This window comes from Hylobates moloch, unplaced genomic scaffold, assembly GCF_009828535.3.
Source record: "Hylobates moloch isolate HMO894 unplaced genomic scaffold, HMol_V3 SCAFFOLD_3, whole genome shotgun sequence".
Taxonomy (NCBI): Eukaryota; Metazoa; Chordata; class Mammalia; order Primates; family Hylobatidae; genus Hylobates; species Hylobates moloch.
The window spans coordinates 156,880,610-156,896,662 of NW_026652278.1; the positions used below are offsets into that span (position 1 = coordinate 156,880,610).

General features: G+C 37.9%; 1 protein-coding gene across 1 annotated transcript in view; it reads right to left on the reverse strand.

Moving 5' to 3' along the window:
* Positions 1 to 16,053, reverse strand: part of DDX60 (DExD/H-box helicase 60) — a 114,061-nt gene that overhangs the window by 33,487 nt on the left and 64,521 nt on the right. Inside the window, exons 23-28 of the mRNA XM_032148879.2 lie at positions 12,922 to 13,026; positions 12,249 to 12,377; positions 11,102 to 11,226; positions 5,923 to 6,081; positions 2,644 to 2,791; positions 778 to 930 (exon numbers count right to left, since the gene is read on the reverse strand). Of these exons, the coding sequence (XP_032004770.1) occupies positions 778 to 930; positions 2,644 to 2,791; positions 5,923 to 6,081; positions 11,102 to 11,226; positions 12,249 to 12,377; positions 12,922 to 13,026 (819 nt within the window). The remainder of the gene's footprint in view (positions 1 to 777; positions 931 to 2,643; positions 2,792 to 5,922; positions 6,082 to 11,101; positions 11,227 to 12,248; positions 12,378 to 12,921; positions 13,027 to 16,053) is intronic.

Consider the following 16,053-nt stretch of genomic DNA (forward strand, 5'->3'; position numbering starts at 1 on the left):
CATAGATATATTTCACGGTAGAAAAATTTGTCAAAGTATTTATTTAGGAAATATTTTTATTCTCATGAAAAAGAGATAAACTAGGACTTGTGCAGTGGCTAACACCTATAATCCCAGCACTTTGGGAGGCTGAGGCAGGAGGATCACCTGAGGTCAGGAGTTCGAGACCAGCCTGACCAACATGGAGAAACCCCATCTCTACTAAAAATACAAAATTAGCCAGGCATGGTGGCACATGCCTGTAATCCCAGCTACTCAGGAGGTTCAAAAACAAACAAAAAAAAGAGATAAACTGAGTAGTACATTTCAATCCCCTTTTCAATTAAATAAGACAGAGGATATCATGACTTTTTTTTTTTGGGGGGGGGGGACAAAGTCTTGCTCTTGTCCCCCAGGCTAGAGTGCGATGGCATGATCTCGGCTCACTGCGACCTCCACCTCCCGGGTTCAAGTGATTCTCCTGCCTCAATTTCCTGAATAGCTGGGATTACAGGCACCTGCCACCACGCCCGGCTAATTTTTGTATTTTTAGTACAGGCAGGTTTCACCATGTTGGCCAGGCTGGTCTCGAACCTCTGACCTAGGTGATCTGCCTGCCTTGGCCTCCCAAAGTGCTGGGATTATAGGTATGACCCATCACACCCGGCCAACTTATTTTTTTAAAAGACAATTACATGAGAAAAAAAGAAAAATGGTGGTTGTATTCTTTACTTTTCCTGAACATTCAGCTTGAAACAGTCACAATTTCAATTTTTAGAATAAAGAAAATGTACCTACCCTAAGAAATCCTTTTCTAAAGAGGATTTCAACTAATTGTTTTTCTTTGAAACTCATAGCACTGTGATGATATCCAATACCCCTCTTTGCCAAGGCTTTCAATTCTTCACCTTTTCTTTCAAATTTTACTCGACCAAATACCTTCTGCAAAGTCTAAAAGAAGCAAGACAGTTAGGGATTATGATTTAATTTTAATTATAATTAAAAATGTCTAAATGAAAATAACATGCATACTATGTAATAATTTGGCTAATATTTGAAATTGACTCTACATGGATAGAAAGAACATTATGGCAGCAATAGTAACTACAAGAAAAATCTTCCCACTTCTTTGGACAGACTATCTTAAACTGTCTTACTCCACTTCTGAGGCAGAAAATTTTGACAAAGTAGCAGATAAAATAAAACGCCCAGCGGTGGCTGGGCGTGGTGGCTCACGCCTGTAATCCCAGCACTTTGGGAGGCCGAGGCGGGCAGATCACGAGGTCAGGAGATCGAGACCACGGTGAAACCCCGTCTCTACTAAAAATACAAAAAAAAATTAGCCGGGCATGGTGGCGGGCGCCTGTAGTCCCAGCTACTTGGAGAGGCTGAGGCAGGAGAATGGCGTGAACCCGGGAGGCGGAGCCTGCAGTGAGCCGAGATCGCGCCGCCACTGCACTCCAGCCTGGGCGACAGCGAGACTCGGTCTCAAAAAAAAAAAAAAAAAAAAAAAAACACCCAGCGGTGGTGAGTGCATGACTGCACTTGCCTGAGGGATATCAGTTGGCTATTGGAGCCTTAGGAGTTTTCGCCAACAGAGAGACTTCTCCAAGAAGGCAGAGGAGGTTCCTTACCCTATGTGGTCCGGGAATGCCTACTTCCCATTGAAACTGAGCACAAATGGCCTTAAAAATATCCAGGTCTTAAAGAAGAAATACAGTTGTGTCCAGAGATACATGGACAAAGATGAACACTGCTTATGAAGGAAGAGCGACAAAAAAACGCTTCCAAAAGCAAAAGGCTGGTTAGTGGTTACTTCAATTACGTATTCACTCAGACAACAGAATATCAAGGATTCATTAAAATGATGATCTAAATACATGGTTATAAAAAATAAGACACCATGAAGCTTACAAAAGAAGGTGCACAATAGAATGATACATATATGTGTACACACATACACAAAATGTATGTAAGTTTGTATGTGTGTAGTCATAGGAAAATGAGATAAAAGGTTGGTCTGGAAGGGCAGTGAGTACTTATGAGTGATGACATTGATTTTATTATTACTAATTTATATCTTCAAATTTGTCTACCATAAGCGTGAGTAATTTGCATTTTAAAAGGTTCCTGCATACCAGTTTTAGCTATTCCAATGCCTCCTTGGTGTTTTAGCTATAATGTAAAAAGCCCCTGATTTTGAGAAATTCTGTGAATGTTATTTAAAGTGTATTGGACCACATGTACCCAAATTTTCAAATGAAGCATGTGAAACTGAAGTCTAGAATTCAGGCTGTGGAAACAATGTAATAGAAAAAATAACGAAACGGCAAACATTTTCAGAGGTGAACTGTTAACAAGCAAGAAATTATCTACAAATCCTAAATCTCTTGCACAGGTATCCTCATCTCAGCGTGTGCTACTAGGGAATTTGACCTAGGAGACTCCTCCATAAACCCTGGCTTAGACTATTATGTCCTTTTCAGATATGCACTGCAGAGCCTTCAAGAGTGATATGTAGCTAAAGGAGATTTCTCCTTCGGTAGGGATTGTATTAATTGTGTATTATATTATGCATATATCTTACTAAATGTTGTCTACAACTAACAAGCTATGGCTGACAAATGAAACAGTTTGGAGAACGATCAGGTTGTAAGTGCTGACCTCGGTGTCCACTGCTTTTTCATCAGCATATGTGCAGTCCTGTGGGATTTCCAGGTTCTTCTCTAGACACTTCACTAGATTATCATGTTCAGCTTCATGTATTAGGCTTTGATCCACATTTCTGTTTTTTTTCTGGCTCTTTTCATCTCTGTCCATAAAAATAAAATTTTAATTAATGAAATTGTAAATAATGAATGAAGTAATTAATTGATTTGGCCACCAGAGGATGCCCAAGACTTCGCAAATCAGTCTTCTCACCCAGACTTCCACTGCTGTGCATCTGTATTATTTTATTTTATTTTATTTTCCAGATGGAGTCTTTCTCTGTCACCCAGGCTGGAGTGCAATGGCGTGATCTCAGCTCACTGCAACCTCCACTTCCTGGGTTCAAGTAATTCTCCTGCCTCAGCCTCCCGAGTAGCTTGGATTACAGGTGTCCACTACCGCACCTGGCTAATTTTTGTATCTTCAGTAGAGACGGGGTTTCACCATGTTGGCCAGGCTGGTCTTGAACTCCTGACCTCGTGGTCCACCTGCCTTGGCTTCCCAAAGTGCTGGGATTACAGGCATGAGCCACCGTGCCCGGCCTGCTGTGCATCTTTAACAACTCAGTCTTCCTCTAATGCCCTTCCTCTTCAGCCTTTGGATGCTATGATCCATCATGAGAAAATTCTATCACATATTGATATTTTCTGGGATGTTCCCTTTCCTTCTGGCTCTAGTCTTGCCGAACCCAGTTCTCCCGAGATAACTCTGTTTCTCCTTGCTAAAGTGATGATCATTTTCTCTTCTTCGGCCTTCATGACCCTAGGCTTGGATGTAAGGTAGGCATTCTCCTTGCTCCACATTGCCAATTCTAGTCATTCTCCTTCCCTCCTTGTAGTGGATGCTACAGCTGCTTTGAGTTTGGTTGCTAAGGCTCTCAGCTGCACCACTCCCTGGACAATTGCCCTAAACTAACAGAGGCCTCTTGGAGATGCCTGGGTGGTTACAACCTCTCCTGGGGATGGGAAATAGCCCACACCCAATGTCTGAGTGATATGAAGTATAAAAATCAGCCCCCTTGACTCAAGGTGGGGCAATTCTCTGGTGTTCCAGCATTGCCAGTAGGGTTAGAATCAGGCTATATTCTAGCAGAAGCCACATTCTTGCTTTTCTTCACCTTCCCTTTCTTGCTTCGTTCATTTTCTCATAGGTCCCTCATGAGCACACACCTTCAATAAATCCCTTCCACAGATATCCTCATCTCAGTGTGTGCTACTAGCAATCTACCTAGGAGACTCCTCCATAAACCCTGGCTTAGACTATTATATCATCATACCATGTTGTCCATCCATCACCCCTCAATGTAACACGCACCCAAGTCACTTTTCACTTATTTGATTTTTTAAATTTTTCTCTTAACTGTGCACGGAAGACAATTCTAAATATGAGAAGATGTGCTCACTTGTATTTCATCATTATGTGTTAACTAACGTTACCCTTAACTTAGGGGAGAATGCCCTGACTATGGAAGGGCCTGGCCCTAAAATTTGCAGAGCATGTGGCAAAGCGCCACATATTATTGCCTCACTATAAGTTTTTAGTCAAGGTAATAAACTGTCAAATAAAATAAATTCTATCCACCTGTCTTGACAAATATTGCTCCATAATAACCTGGAATTCAAGGGTGAGAATGAGCTCTGGGTGGGCATGTCTCCTTAGCTCCACTGGCCCCTTGCTTTATGGGACTGGATGCAGATGGAAGAGGCCGGAGTGGGACTCTCTAAAGGGCCCCCTCACCCTCACTTTATTTTCATAACTTGAATTGTTGGTCACTAATCCAACCTGAAATGTGGCTCCTGGTGCCCTCAGGTAAAGTTGTTGAGGATCAGTCACTAAGAAGACTTACACCTCCTATGCTGTCCCTGGGTTTTCACCTCCCACACTTCTAAGGAAACAGAAAAATAGGTAGAGGAAATATAAGCAGAAGGATCAGCAGCAAATGCTAGTTTGCTCTAGAATTTAGAAAACCTAAATCAGAAATGCTCTAAAAGCTGTTTCTACTTGGAGAGAAATATCTTTCATTCATTCAAATATATTTATGGAATACTATTACCTGCCAGGTAATGTGCTAAGCACTGAAGACACAAGAAGAAAAATACATGGTTCCTGTTGTAAAGGAACTTAAAATTTAGGAAAAAGAAATACATACAAACAACAAGACACCACAATAATTGATCTACTAGCTATTGAAAGTGTAGAAGAACATAGGAGAGAGGGTAGAAATTCTAACTGCAGGAATCAGGGAAAGATTCGGAGATGAGATGCCAAAAATTATGAGTACAAGCTTTGGGAGCAATCAGGAAGGAGGGCACTCAAGGCAGATGGGTCAGTTCATGGAAAGGAAGAGGTAGAAAAGTAAGCCATGTGGGGAGAATCATAAATATCGAGTATTGGTAGAGGAGAGTGGTAGGAAGTGAGACTGATAGAGTTAAGGCAAACACCAAAACATTTTGGCATAATGGTAAAGAAATTTAGACTTCATCAGCTAAGCAAGGGCAAAGGAAGAACATTGAGCATGGGATAATTTAATCAACTCAAATGTGTACAAGATCATTTGTTGACTAGATTGGAGAGTGGTGAACCTCAAGGCTCTCAAGTCCAAAAAAAAGACCTCTGTGATCATCCAGGCAAGATATGATGAGCTCCTAAGCCAGGAAGTTACTTAAGATGGAGAGGATCATAGAGAGGGGATAAACATTTTGGCCCTAAAGTTGACAGAATTAGACATTGAGAGCAAGGAAGAGATGTTACATTAGCTAAGTCTTTCCAAGCACCAAATCAGCATTTCCATCCATTCTCAAGTTCTTTTTGTGATCACTCATAAAACTGTGATGGTATATTAGTGAGACTTCTTTGTCATGACCAAAGACAAAGTGTGTAGTCTATATTTAAACCTTCTGTGAACTAAGTGATAGCCAGAGTTCATATATGTGTCAAAGATGTGCTTATTGTGTAGGATGATTGCATCAGGCTATAAAATCTACCTAGGCTGAGAGGCTGTGGTTCTACCTCTCCCAAGTCCTAAATGAGACTGATTGATGCAATTAAGGAATGAATGTACAATTATGGTCACTCATCTTTACCCCATTCTCTCACCCAAATGTACTCGATTTAGAAATAAGTCCAAGCAACAACTAGAACTTATTTATAGAACATATTCAATTTATGTTTCCTACTAGGACTTGGGGAGTATTTTAACCCTCTACTTACCAATTTGTTTAGTTAACTACTTACATGATCTTTTGTTTCTCTATGGATTTTTTAACTTTTCGAAGTTTGTTAGCCATGACATGGGCTTCTTTATCAGCTTTGGGAGGCCTTTTTGTCTCCTGCTTTTTCTTTAGGAAGGTGCTCACACTTTTAGCTGCGTTTTCTACATCTCCTAACTTGAATCTGGAAATAAAAAGAATGTGTGCCTTGAAAATAACATCATAAATACAATTCAAAACCATATTTCCATCTACTGCTATCATCCCGACATCTACCTGTTGGGTTTTTAATACCCACCTTTATAAATGTTATCCAGAATGTACACACCAGGTATTCTGAATCAGCAGACTCCTTATTAACTACCTTATAGTAAATAATGTTGCCTACCCTCCCCTTCTCCCTCCCCGCCGCCACATAGACATTACCCCTGGGACAACGCAATGAGAACTGGTGGAAATTTTTCCTCTAAGAGTAGTCAAATATTCCATAAGCAAGGAACAGAGAACAATGGTTTTTCTCCATTTATCTCCATTTATATACAAAAGACAGATAGCTATCCCCAACACCACCCTTCTCTAAAAATGAGAAAAAAAGATTAATCAACAAAAAAGTGTTCTTTTGGTAGAAGGTGAGAACCTATGATTCTTTCCCAAAGAATAAACCCTAGTTGTTGCTGGACTTTGCAATGCAGAAATGTCTCCAAGTTCTGGGCTTTATACTTCTTGAAATGTAAATACCTAGGAATATAGTGATCCATACTTCCTGACACCCTGGGGCTCAACCCAGCAACCTGGTCTAGTTTGTACTCAGTTGGCTTTCTCAGATCTAAGCAATTAGCTGCAAATTGCTAGACATTTATAGACAAATGGCTGCAGATCAAATTCTCCTGATACATGAAGAGTAAAATGTTTCTAGAGGAAGTAAAGGCAAACATTTCCTATGTTTATTTCACACACATTTCCCTGTGTCAGGAAGCTAGGGCTTTTTACAGGAGCACTGAAAAGCCCAGGGAGGTCTTATTTCTCCACTGCATCTTGGTGGCAAAATGCTGTGGCTGCAAGTAGCCAATAGCTATTGTCACTATTTTAACCATAGCTTATTATAGCAAGTCATAGATTTGGTTTGTGTAATAAAGCTTTTTAAATCTATGTTGTGAAGCAAAGAGCCTTTCTAAAGTTTTTATAGAGCTAACATCGAAATGTGTTTAGCTACTAAACAGTAAATAAACTGGCACATTGGTGAAGTAAGAATTTTAAAAGTGACAGTCTACGCCACATGGCAAGAAATTTCATATACTAGACAATAAAATAATAATAATAGTAAACATTTAAGTTATACACACTTGGCCGGGCATGGTGGCTCATGCCTGTAATCTCAGCACTTTGGGAGGCCGAGGTGGGCAGATCACCTGAAGTCAGGAGTTCGAGACCAGCCTGGACAACACGGTGACACAGAATACAAAAATTAGCCGGGCGTGGTGGCACATGCCTGTAATCCCAGCTTGGGAGGCTGAGGCAGGAGAATTGCTTGAACCTGGGAGGTGGAGGTTGCAGTGAGCTGAGATTGCACCACTGAACTCCAGCCTGGGCGACAGAATGAAACTCCATCCCCCTTCAAAAAAAAAAAAAAAATTATACACAGTTGTCAGGCATTATTCTCATTGACTTCAGTATGTTAACTCATTTAGTACTCACAACAATCCTACGAAGAAGGCACTATTAATATTAATATCTCTATTAATATCCTTATTGCCAGATTCAGTGACCTCCCCAAGAGCCCACAGCTTATATGTGGCAGAGTCTTGCCTGCAGGCCCCTGTTCTCAAACCCTGTTTTTAACTGACATATGTTGCTTCTCTTTTTACATTAATGCAAGTTACTGGGGCCTAGGAATATATTACTTTTTTAAATAGTGTCACTTTCATCATAGTACTTCATTTTTTAAAAAACTCTTGTTCAAAGATCACTTAGAAATAAGGTTGCCTCTTAAATCTCTCTGATAACCTACATTTTATGTCAACCAAAACAAAACCAAAGAAAAAATATCTCCAAATATGTTGACTATATTTGGAATTAGAAATGAGAATTATAACCCAAGATGCACAGCTATGGCAAGCCACATATGTATCTGAAGGGAGGAAGATAAAAGGAAGCTTGTATTGGCAAAAGGGGAAGTTCACATAAGCTGCTTAGAAACACAGTTCATTGGTTTTGGAGACACAAAACCAGAGCTGGCATCAATTTATCAGTGGAGATGCCATTACTGGGTGGGTGTTCTTTCAAGGGCATCTTATCTGAATTGCTTCAGCCCTAAAGAAAGAACCGCCTGTGGGATTATTTTAGAAAGTCCTTGAGACAGTTTATCTCAGCCATGCAAGCACGAACACCCCGCCTTCATGCTCTCTCAGCTCCAGTCTGTTTGGATCTGACAAAAAGGGATCATCCTGGTATCTGCAACTTTCACAAGAATGAATGTGACCTAGAGATTAGACCTATTTCAATAACATTTTTGTAGCACTGTGCTAAGTGCTTTCATAACTTACGTTTATTTAATTCTCACCCCAATCCTATGTATTATTATTTTGATCATCTCATTTTGCAAATAAGGAAATTAAGGCTTTTATAAAGTCATTAAGTAGCTGTCCAGAAATAACACAGTTCATGGGTGCAGAGGTGGGATCCAAGTTTGGGCCTGGCCATGAAATGTGTGCCCTTAAGCACACACTGCCATTGCCATCAAACACTGAATATGCTCCATGTATTTTTTTTAAGAGATCAGACTGCAAAAGGCTTAAGGGTACACTACTATTTGAAAATCTCCTAGAGGTAAAACTTGAGCCCAGACAAATCCTCAGATCTCTTGATGATCTGGGGCTACTTAGCACTAAATCAAATTGTGTAATACGAAGGATGTTCACAGTTTATTTTGTAGAGAATTCAAGAGTCATATAAACATGCCAAGCTTCAATTCTTCAAGTATAATTAAACTTTTGATGTTTTGTGAAATATTTTAGTTTTAAAATATTTTAAGTACGTGAAGGATTTTGGAACGTGCTACTCCCAAAATATACCACTCTGGCATATTAACTATTTTGAGTTGAAAGCACTAGAAAAAACTGCAGCGTCAAGAAGATCACTCTGATCTTCTTTCTTTTTCTTAAAAGTAGCAGATTAAATGCCCACAGAAATATGTTTTTATACCAGAAGGAGAGTAACACTCCTATCTTCAAAGATGGGAACTTGAAGACAAGGGAAATCTATATTAACAAACCTTGTTAAACTAACTCTTACCTTCCTAGTCACATCTTTACCCAAGTTACCCTAGCCCACGCCCCTTTACTTTGTCACATTTTTCACAATTTACCACTCTTTGTCCAATTCACCATGTAAGTGTCCAACTCTAACTGCATCGTTGGGTTTTCATCTCCTTATGGAGCCTTCTGCACCATATAAAACATACTACATACATGTACACGTTTTTCTATTGATTTGTCTTATATCAATTTAATTCTCAGGCTCAGGTAAAAAACCCTAAGGTGGTAGAAGTAAAATTTTGCCTCCTCTGTATTTTTATGAAGGTATGAATAATAAACAGCTATTTTTCAGTTTCTGTTTTGCAGTGAGGCTTTCAGAAACATCCCAGAGGTACAGAATTACTTTTGTTTCTAATTACAATCTATAGCCACACTCGAAAGTGAAATGGGTGAGCTTTGTAAATCCTTGGCAGTGCAGAAATGTATTTTTCTTATCCCAACAACAAAGATAAAAGGAGTAATATTATTACAATCCCCTAAATTTCCAAACACAATCTTACATTCACCCATCACCGTTATTTCAGAAATATATCATCAATGATTCATTCCTATATGTCTGTTTACATGTGAGCAAATTTCATTAAACTTTTCCACCTAACCAAGACTCTGGATTTATTTACTTCAGCTTCCATGGCTTAAGTGTAGTTTGAAATTACCCAAAGTAAATAGAGTATTGTGTTCTAGTCCCAAACTATTTATCAAAGTTAATCCAGGATCTAGCATGTTATCCATTCAATAAATTATACTTTGATGTCCAATGAAATTGCACTATTTTGTTCAATTTTAAGCTATTTTATACTATAATATATAAAATTTAGCAAGATATCAGTGTATCTGGATCAGAGTTCTCATCACTATAAATTAAATATAATAAAATACACTGTCAATAAGTAGTAAATTGTGAAGATACTTTAATTTTATGTGGGATACTTGTGTGCATATATATTCAATTTGTTTTGCAGAGAACCTAGGTATGTATTAAAAATTAACCAGGCTAAGTAAAAAATAATAGTTTACAGTAGAAAGAAAACAAAAAATAGAGTAGCAAACTAAATAAAGAAGGTAATTCATAATAGCACAAATACAAATACAAGAATTGAACTAGAAAGTTGTATTTTTTTCTATGTCCTCTTTAATTTCTTTTTTTTTTTTAATTATACTTTAAGTTCTAGGGTACATGTGCACAACGTGCAGGTTTGTTACATATGTATACATGTGCCATGTTGGTGTGCTGCACCCATTAACTCTTCGTTTACATTAGGTATATCTCCTAATGCTGTCCCTCCCCCCTCCCCCCACCCCACAACAGGCCCAGGTGTGTGATGTTCCCCTTCCTGTGTCCAAGTGTTCTCGTTGTTCAATTCCCACCTATGAGTGAGAACATGCGGTTTTTAAACAAAACACATGCATTCAAATAACCAATGGGCCCCAGAAATAGTAATGAACACTGCACTACAATAGGAAAGTGTGTATAACTCCCCTCACCTTAAAGCAGCAGTCCCCAACCTTTGTGGCACCGGGGACTGGTTTCATGGAAGACAACTTGGCAGTGGGTGGCGGTGGGGAAGTGGTGCACGAGGATTGAGGGGGATGGTTTCGGGATGAAACTGCTCCACCTCAGATCACCAGACATTCGTTAGATTCTCATAGGGAGCATGCAACCTAGATCCCTCACATGCGCAGTTCACAACAGGGTCGATCTGACAGGAAGTGGAGCTCAGGCAGCAATGCTCGCTGGCCCACCACTCACCTCCTGCTCTGTGGCACAATTCCTAACCGACCATGGGCTGGGCCAGTGATGGTCTGTGGCCCGGAGGTTGGGGACCTCTGCCTTAAAGGAATGAGTCTAATACAATTACAAGCAAAACCAAATTAAATTAAATAACTTACAAAAAAAATAGTGCAGGTAACTTCTCCATTTTCCTTAGTTTTTCAACTAGAAGTGGAAACATGGTGATCATCTTTTCTGCACTCAAATCTGCTTCAGGACTAAGATTCTGAAGTACCATTCTGGCCTGTAGCGGTGAATACAAAACAATTTTAAGTTCTGCATGAGAAAGAAAGAAATTACTACTTTTGCTAAAATATTTTCATAGTTGTCTAATATATGTTTCTGGGTTTTTTTAAATAGTCCTATGAAAGTACATTATAAAACTAGGCAAAGAACCATCAAAGAAACATACAAATCCATACACTAGAGAACAAAAATTTGGCAATAATATATACACACACACACACACATACATGCAATTTAACCTGCAATTTTTAAGGCAATACAAATCAGGAATAGAAGGATTTTTCAGCAAATGATGCTGGTTTCACTATGACAGGAAGGCAAGTGTAAATCAGTTTCTATATTATGTCAAAAAATCACATCCAAATATATTTTCAAGATTTGTAAATGACAAAATAGCTAGAAGAAAATGTAACTCAATTACATTATATTTTTGAATGGGAGTAGATTAAGGTATTACAGCAAAAAAAAAAATCCAATGAGAAAAGTCTAATATATGTCATTCCTCAATCTGCGCCAATAAATCAAATTTCAAAATATGAAGACCATCAACTTATTAAAATAAATATCCGTAACTTCTATAATTCCAGGTAAAGTTTTAATACACAAATAGTTCCCACAACTTGAAATAAGAAGAAGAAAAGGACAATAAACTCCAAGTCAAAAAAGACAGAGGAGTAAAACATTCTTCTCAGAGACTGTTACTGTGAGTTCAGTCTCTCTACTGCCAAATTATCAACAATATCATCTCTATGGATAGTGAACCTTCTGTTCTCATCTGCTATGCCATTTAGAAACAACCAGTAGCCTCTGGCACATGGTTCAGAAGACACTGAGGGTAAGACAAAGACCAGTTTACTTTCTCTTTTTATTCTATCCCAGAATTACTAGACTTTATGTTCAACTTAAATTTCTAAAATAAAAATTGAGGATTAAAAAAAATCAGAAAATGGTATTAACTGAATGATATAACTCAAGAAAACAACAAAAATAAAGTTTGGCCAAAAAGTGTATGAAAATTACCTGCTCTATGTTGCCATTTTTAATCCAACTTGTTAATTCTGCCTTTAGACTCTCTTCATATTTTCTAGCATCCATCTTTTTAATGACTAATTTATTGTTAAAATGAATGAAGTTTTCTGGGCACAGTTCCTTGAAAACAAATATTACAAAATTAGGTACAATCATGCAAGAAAATCCAAAAGTATTTCTCAATTATATGCCTGATTAACAGCCTTACAAGTTTCTTGAGCACAGAGATGGTTAAACTTTTTATCTCCACATGGCTTCTAATGCATAACATTACTAGGATGGATGAGCTCTTCAAAAGAGAGGATACAAAGCAAAACAAAGTAGAAGATGAAAACAAAACAGCAATTAGGACTTAGAAGGGAAGCAAGTGTAATGAAAAGAAATATGAATCTAAGGTATAAGAAGACTGAAATATAATAGTGTTCTAGAAGTTGAAAAGATTTCAAAAAAAAAAAAGAAATATTCTCAGGAATGAAAATAAAATACAAATTAAAACCCATTAAAAAACAAACAGATAATGTTAGAAATATGAGAAGAGGCACTCTTATTGTACGAAGAGTCAACTAATAATTTTAAAAGATTAGATGCCAGTGATTAGAAAGGGTGAGAGTTTGTCAATGTTATCATCCTCTATAATAGGATTAATTACATCATTATTATTTACCTGGGCCCGGGGCCAACTTTTCCAAATTTGAAACATGGCATCATATAGCTGGATGCTTTCTCGAGGTGAAAGGATAAGATCAGGAGGGAATCCATAGCTTTCAATCTGTTTAAAATAAAATTAAAATTTTTACTCTTTATTTTATTTTATGTCTTATCCTTTGCCTCTTAGTCACTATCAAAACCCAAAGACACTGAAAAGCAATAAACTAAAACGTTCAAATGCTGATAGGTGCTAAATGCTAACAAATTCTATCAACACAGTTTCCTGAATCACTAAAGAGGAAAAAAAGCCAAAAGCCCACCAAAAAATTTTAATATTACTTCCCAAGACCTTTTCGTTGTGCTAATTTTCTGTGAACTGACTTCATAATTGAAATCAGAGCGATGGGAAGCTGAAAGATTTGTGGACTCAGTTTAGACAATACATAACCTCTACCTTACAGCTAACACCAAAATTGATGTAATTAAGAATGTGATTCTTTACTTTTATGTGTACCAAGCCAGGCTAAAATGGGAAAATCTTATTTGCTTAAGTTTCAACATAAGAACCGGGTCAACTTCAAGACAAAGGCTCTCAAACCACCTTCAAGACTCCAAGAAATTTCTCCCAAAGGTCACTGAGAGGTCTGCTTTAAGTCTTCTTAATAATGTATGCCATTCATTTTTTCCACAAATATTTTTAAGTGGAAATAAAAAATTCCTGTTTCCAAAAAGTTTCACTGTAGTATTTTCTACTGGTTTCAATCACTACTGCTACAAATCATTTGCACGTAGAAACATACTCTCTGAGATGTTAATAGGAATGTAGTATAGACTGAATGTTTGTCTTCCCCCAAAACTTACATATTGAAACCGAATCCCCAATGTGATGGTATCTGGAGGCAAATCCTTTAGGAGATGATTAAGTCATGAAGGAAGAACCCTCATGAATGGGATTAATGCTGTTATAAAAGAGACCACAGAGATCTCCCCTGTCCCTTCTGCCATGTGAGGGCACAGCGAGAAGACAGCTATGTATGAACCAGAAAGCAGGCCCTCACAAGACACCAAATCTCCCAGTGCCTTGACCTTGGACTCCCCAGCCTCCAGAATTCTGAAAAATAAATCTTTGTTTCTAAAGCCTCTCAATTTCTGATATTCTTGTTATAGAAGCCTGTTGAATGGGCTAAGACAGTATTCTTCAAAAAAGGAAAAGAAGGGAGAAATGATATATATTGTATCAAATGGGATTCTTTGGGATTTCTCACTGGAAATGTTAAATCTCAAAGAAGTAAATATAGCATGCAAATTTATCCGAAATAATTTGACAAGAGGGCACTTGTTTTCGTAAATAGCTATTAATACGTTTTAAAATTCAGGTTTCAAATTTCGGGGCTAAAAAAGCCACTCCAAACACAACACAGTTGAAAAAAACTGGAGATGATGTTTGGTAGAATGGAAAGTACAGGAGAGTTTGAATGAGAAGATCTGGTTCTAATTGCACTTGTAAATGCTAGTTCCTCATCCATAATATAGGAATGAAAATACAATATTTTTACTTCCACCCTAAAGACTGCAGTGAGAGCAAACAAAATCAACATATGTTCTTCAAACCTTTAAAACTATAGAACATAAAACAATTCCCGGAATCATCATTTAACATCTCAGTTGGAGTATCGCAAGATAGCTAAATGCTAAGGACTATATTATGTCAACATACTAAATAAAACAAAACTCCTATTACTTTGTAATGTTGGCATCTTGCTCTCTTGTTAGGTATTACTTGAAAGTGGTTACTTATTCTACCTATCTAAAATAAAAGCATACAATAAATCCAAGATTTATTATAATTTTAAAACATAAATCTTCTGTTTTTGGTTGCTAGAATGCTTATGATTTCTTAAGTCTCTTAGCCTTTTAGAGAGGTCTGAGTTTCCTCATTTCTAAAATTAAGGATAATTCTGCCTGTGACATAGATTTCTTATGAGAATTATATTAGATAACATATGTAACAGACCTAGTAAAATGCCTGGCATATGATTAATGCCACAGCCATCAATATGATTGATTAATTATCCCTTATAGTTCTTAATTTTTTAAATCAGTTTAAGAGTCCTATGCCTAAATACTGGAGATTCAATTCAGTTGTTCTCCACTACATAGTGACTAATGATCCTGTAAAAGTTGGGTGAGTCTAGGCAGAAAATGAAGAGAAATAAAAGGTCATAGATTTGTACCATTCTTTATTTATAAACACAATAGTATTATACCATGATGCTATTTTTGTAAACCACATTGTCCCTAATGTCATAGGTGAGGGTAGGCATTGATTTACGCTGAGCAGAAACAGATAGATAGCAGTTCTTTCAAGGACTTCCTGGGGCTGATAGCTCTCCAGGAGTCAGCAGCTGTTCCCGTGTGGCATGAAAATTGGGCCAAAGGCCAAAAGACACTGTCCTTAGCCAGAAACAAGCCATGTATGGATTGAAGGCGATCCCTCACCATGGTTGGATTCAGACCAGCTCACTCGTCCTGCCCCACTCCTGAAATCATTTTCATACTACAACTATACAGGAAAGGACCCAGGTGGATGGCCCTTCTTATGCTGCCACAGTTGATTATGTTTTTTCTTGCCACTCCATTTTTTCATATTAATCTGAAATGGACTACACAGGACCAGGAATTATTTACTCAGCTGAAAGGCCTCCTTGGTTTTTATCACTGCTACTTTAAGATATGTCCTATATAAACACATGCTATACACAGCTGTCAAAAGAGACTTACTAATGCCTAAGTCTTTATGTTCATCCTGCATTCCTGCCACAAAAGTCTAGACATCTTAAGAAGACTCATACAACAGCATGACCTTTGCATTAGTCATCTGGGGTCACAGCACACTGTAGCAGTTCTATTGCTTTCCAGTTACTCCATTAATAGCTACTGAAAATAGAGGAAAGGCACTTGGACCAAAATGACAATTTCAGCAAGTACTCCAAACCACTATATTCATTGCTGCTTAAAGATAACCTGCCTTGAACCATCCTACACAGAATAATTTTTAAATACTATACTGTTTTTAAAATGCCAGGTAATGATGAAAATGTCAGATAACTCCTGGATATCATAAAGGAAAGAAGGGAGGGGAGGGGAG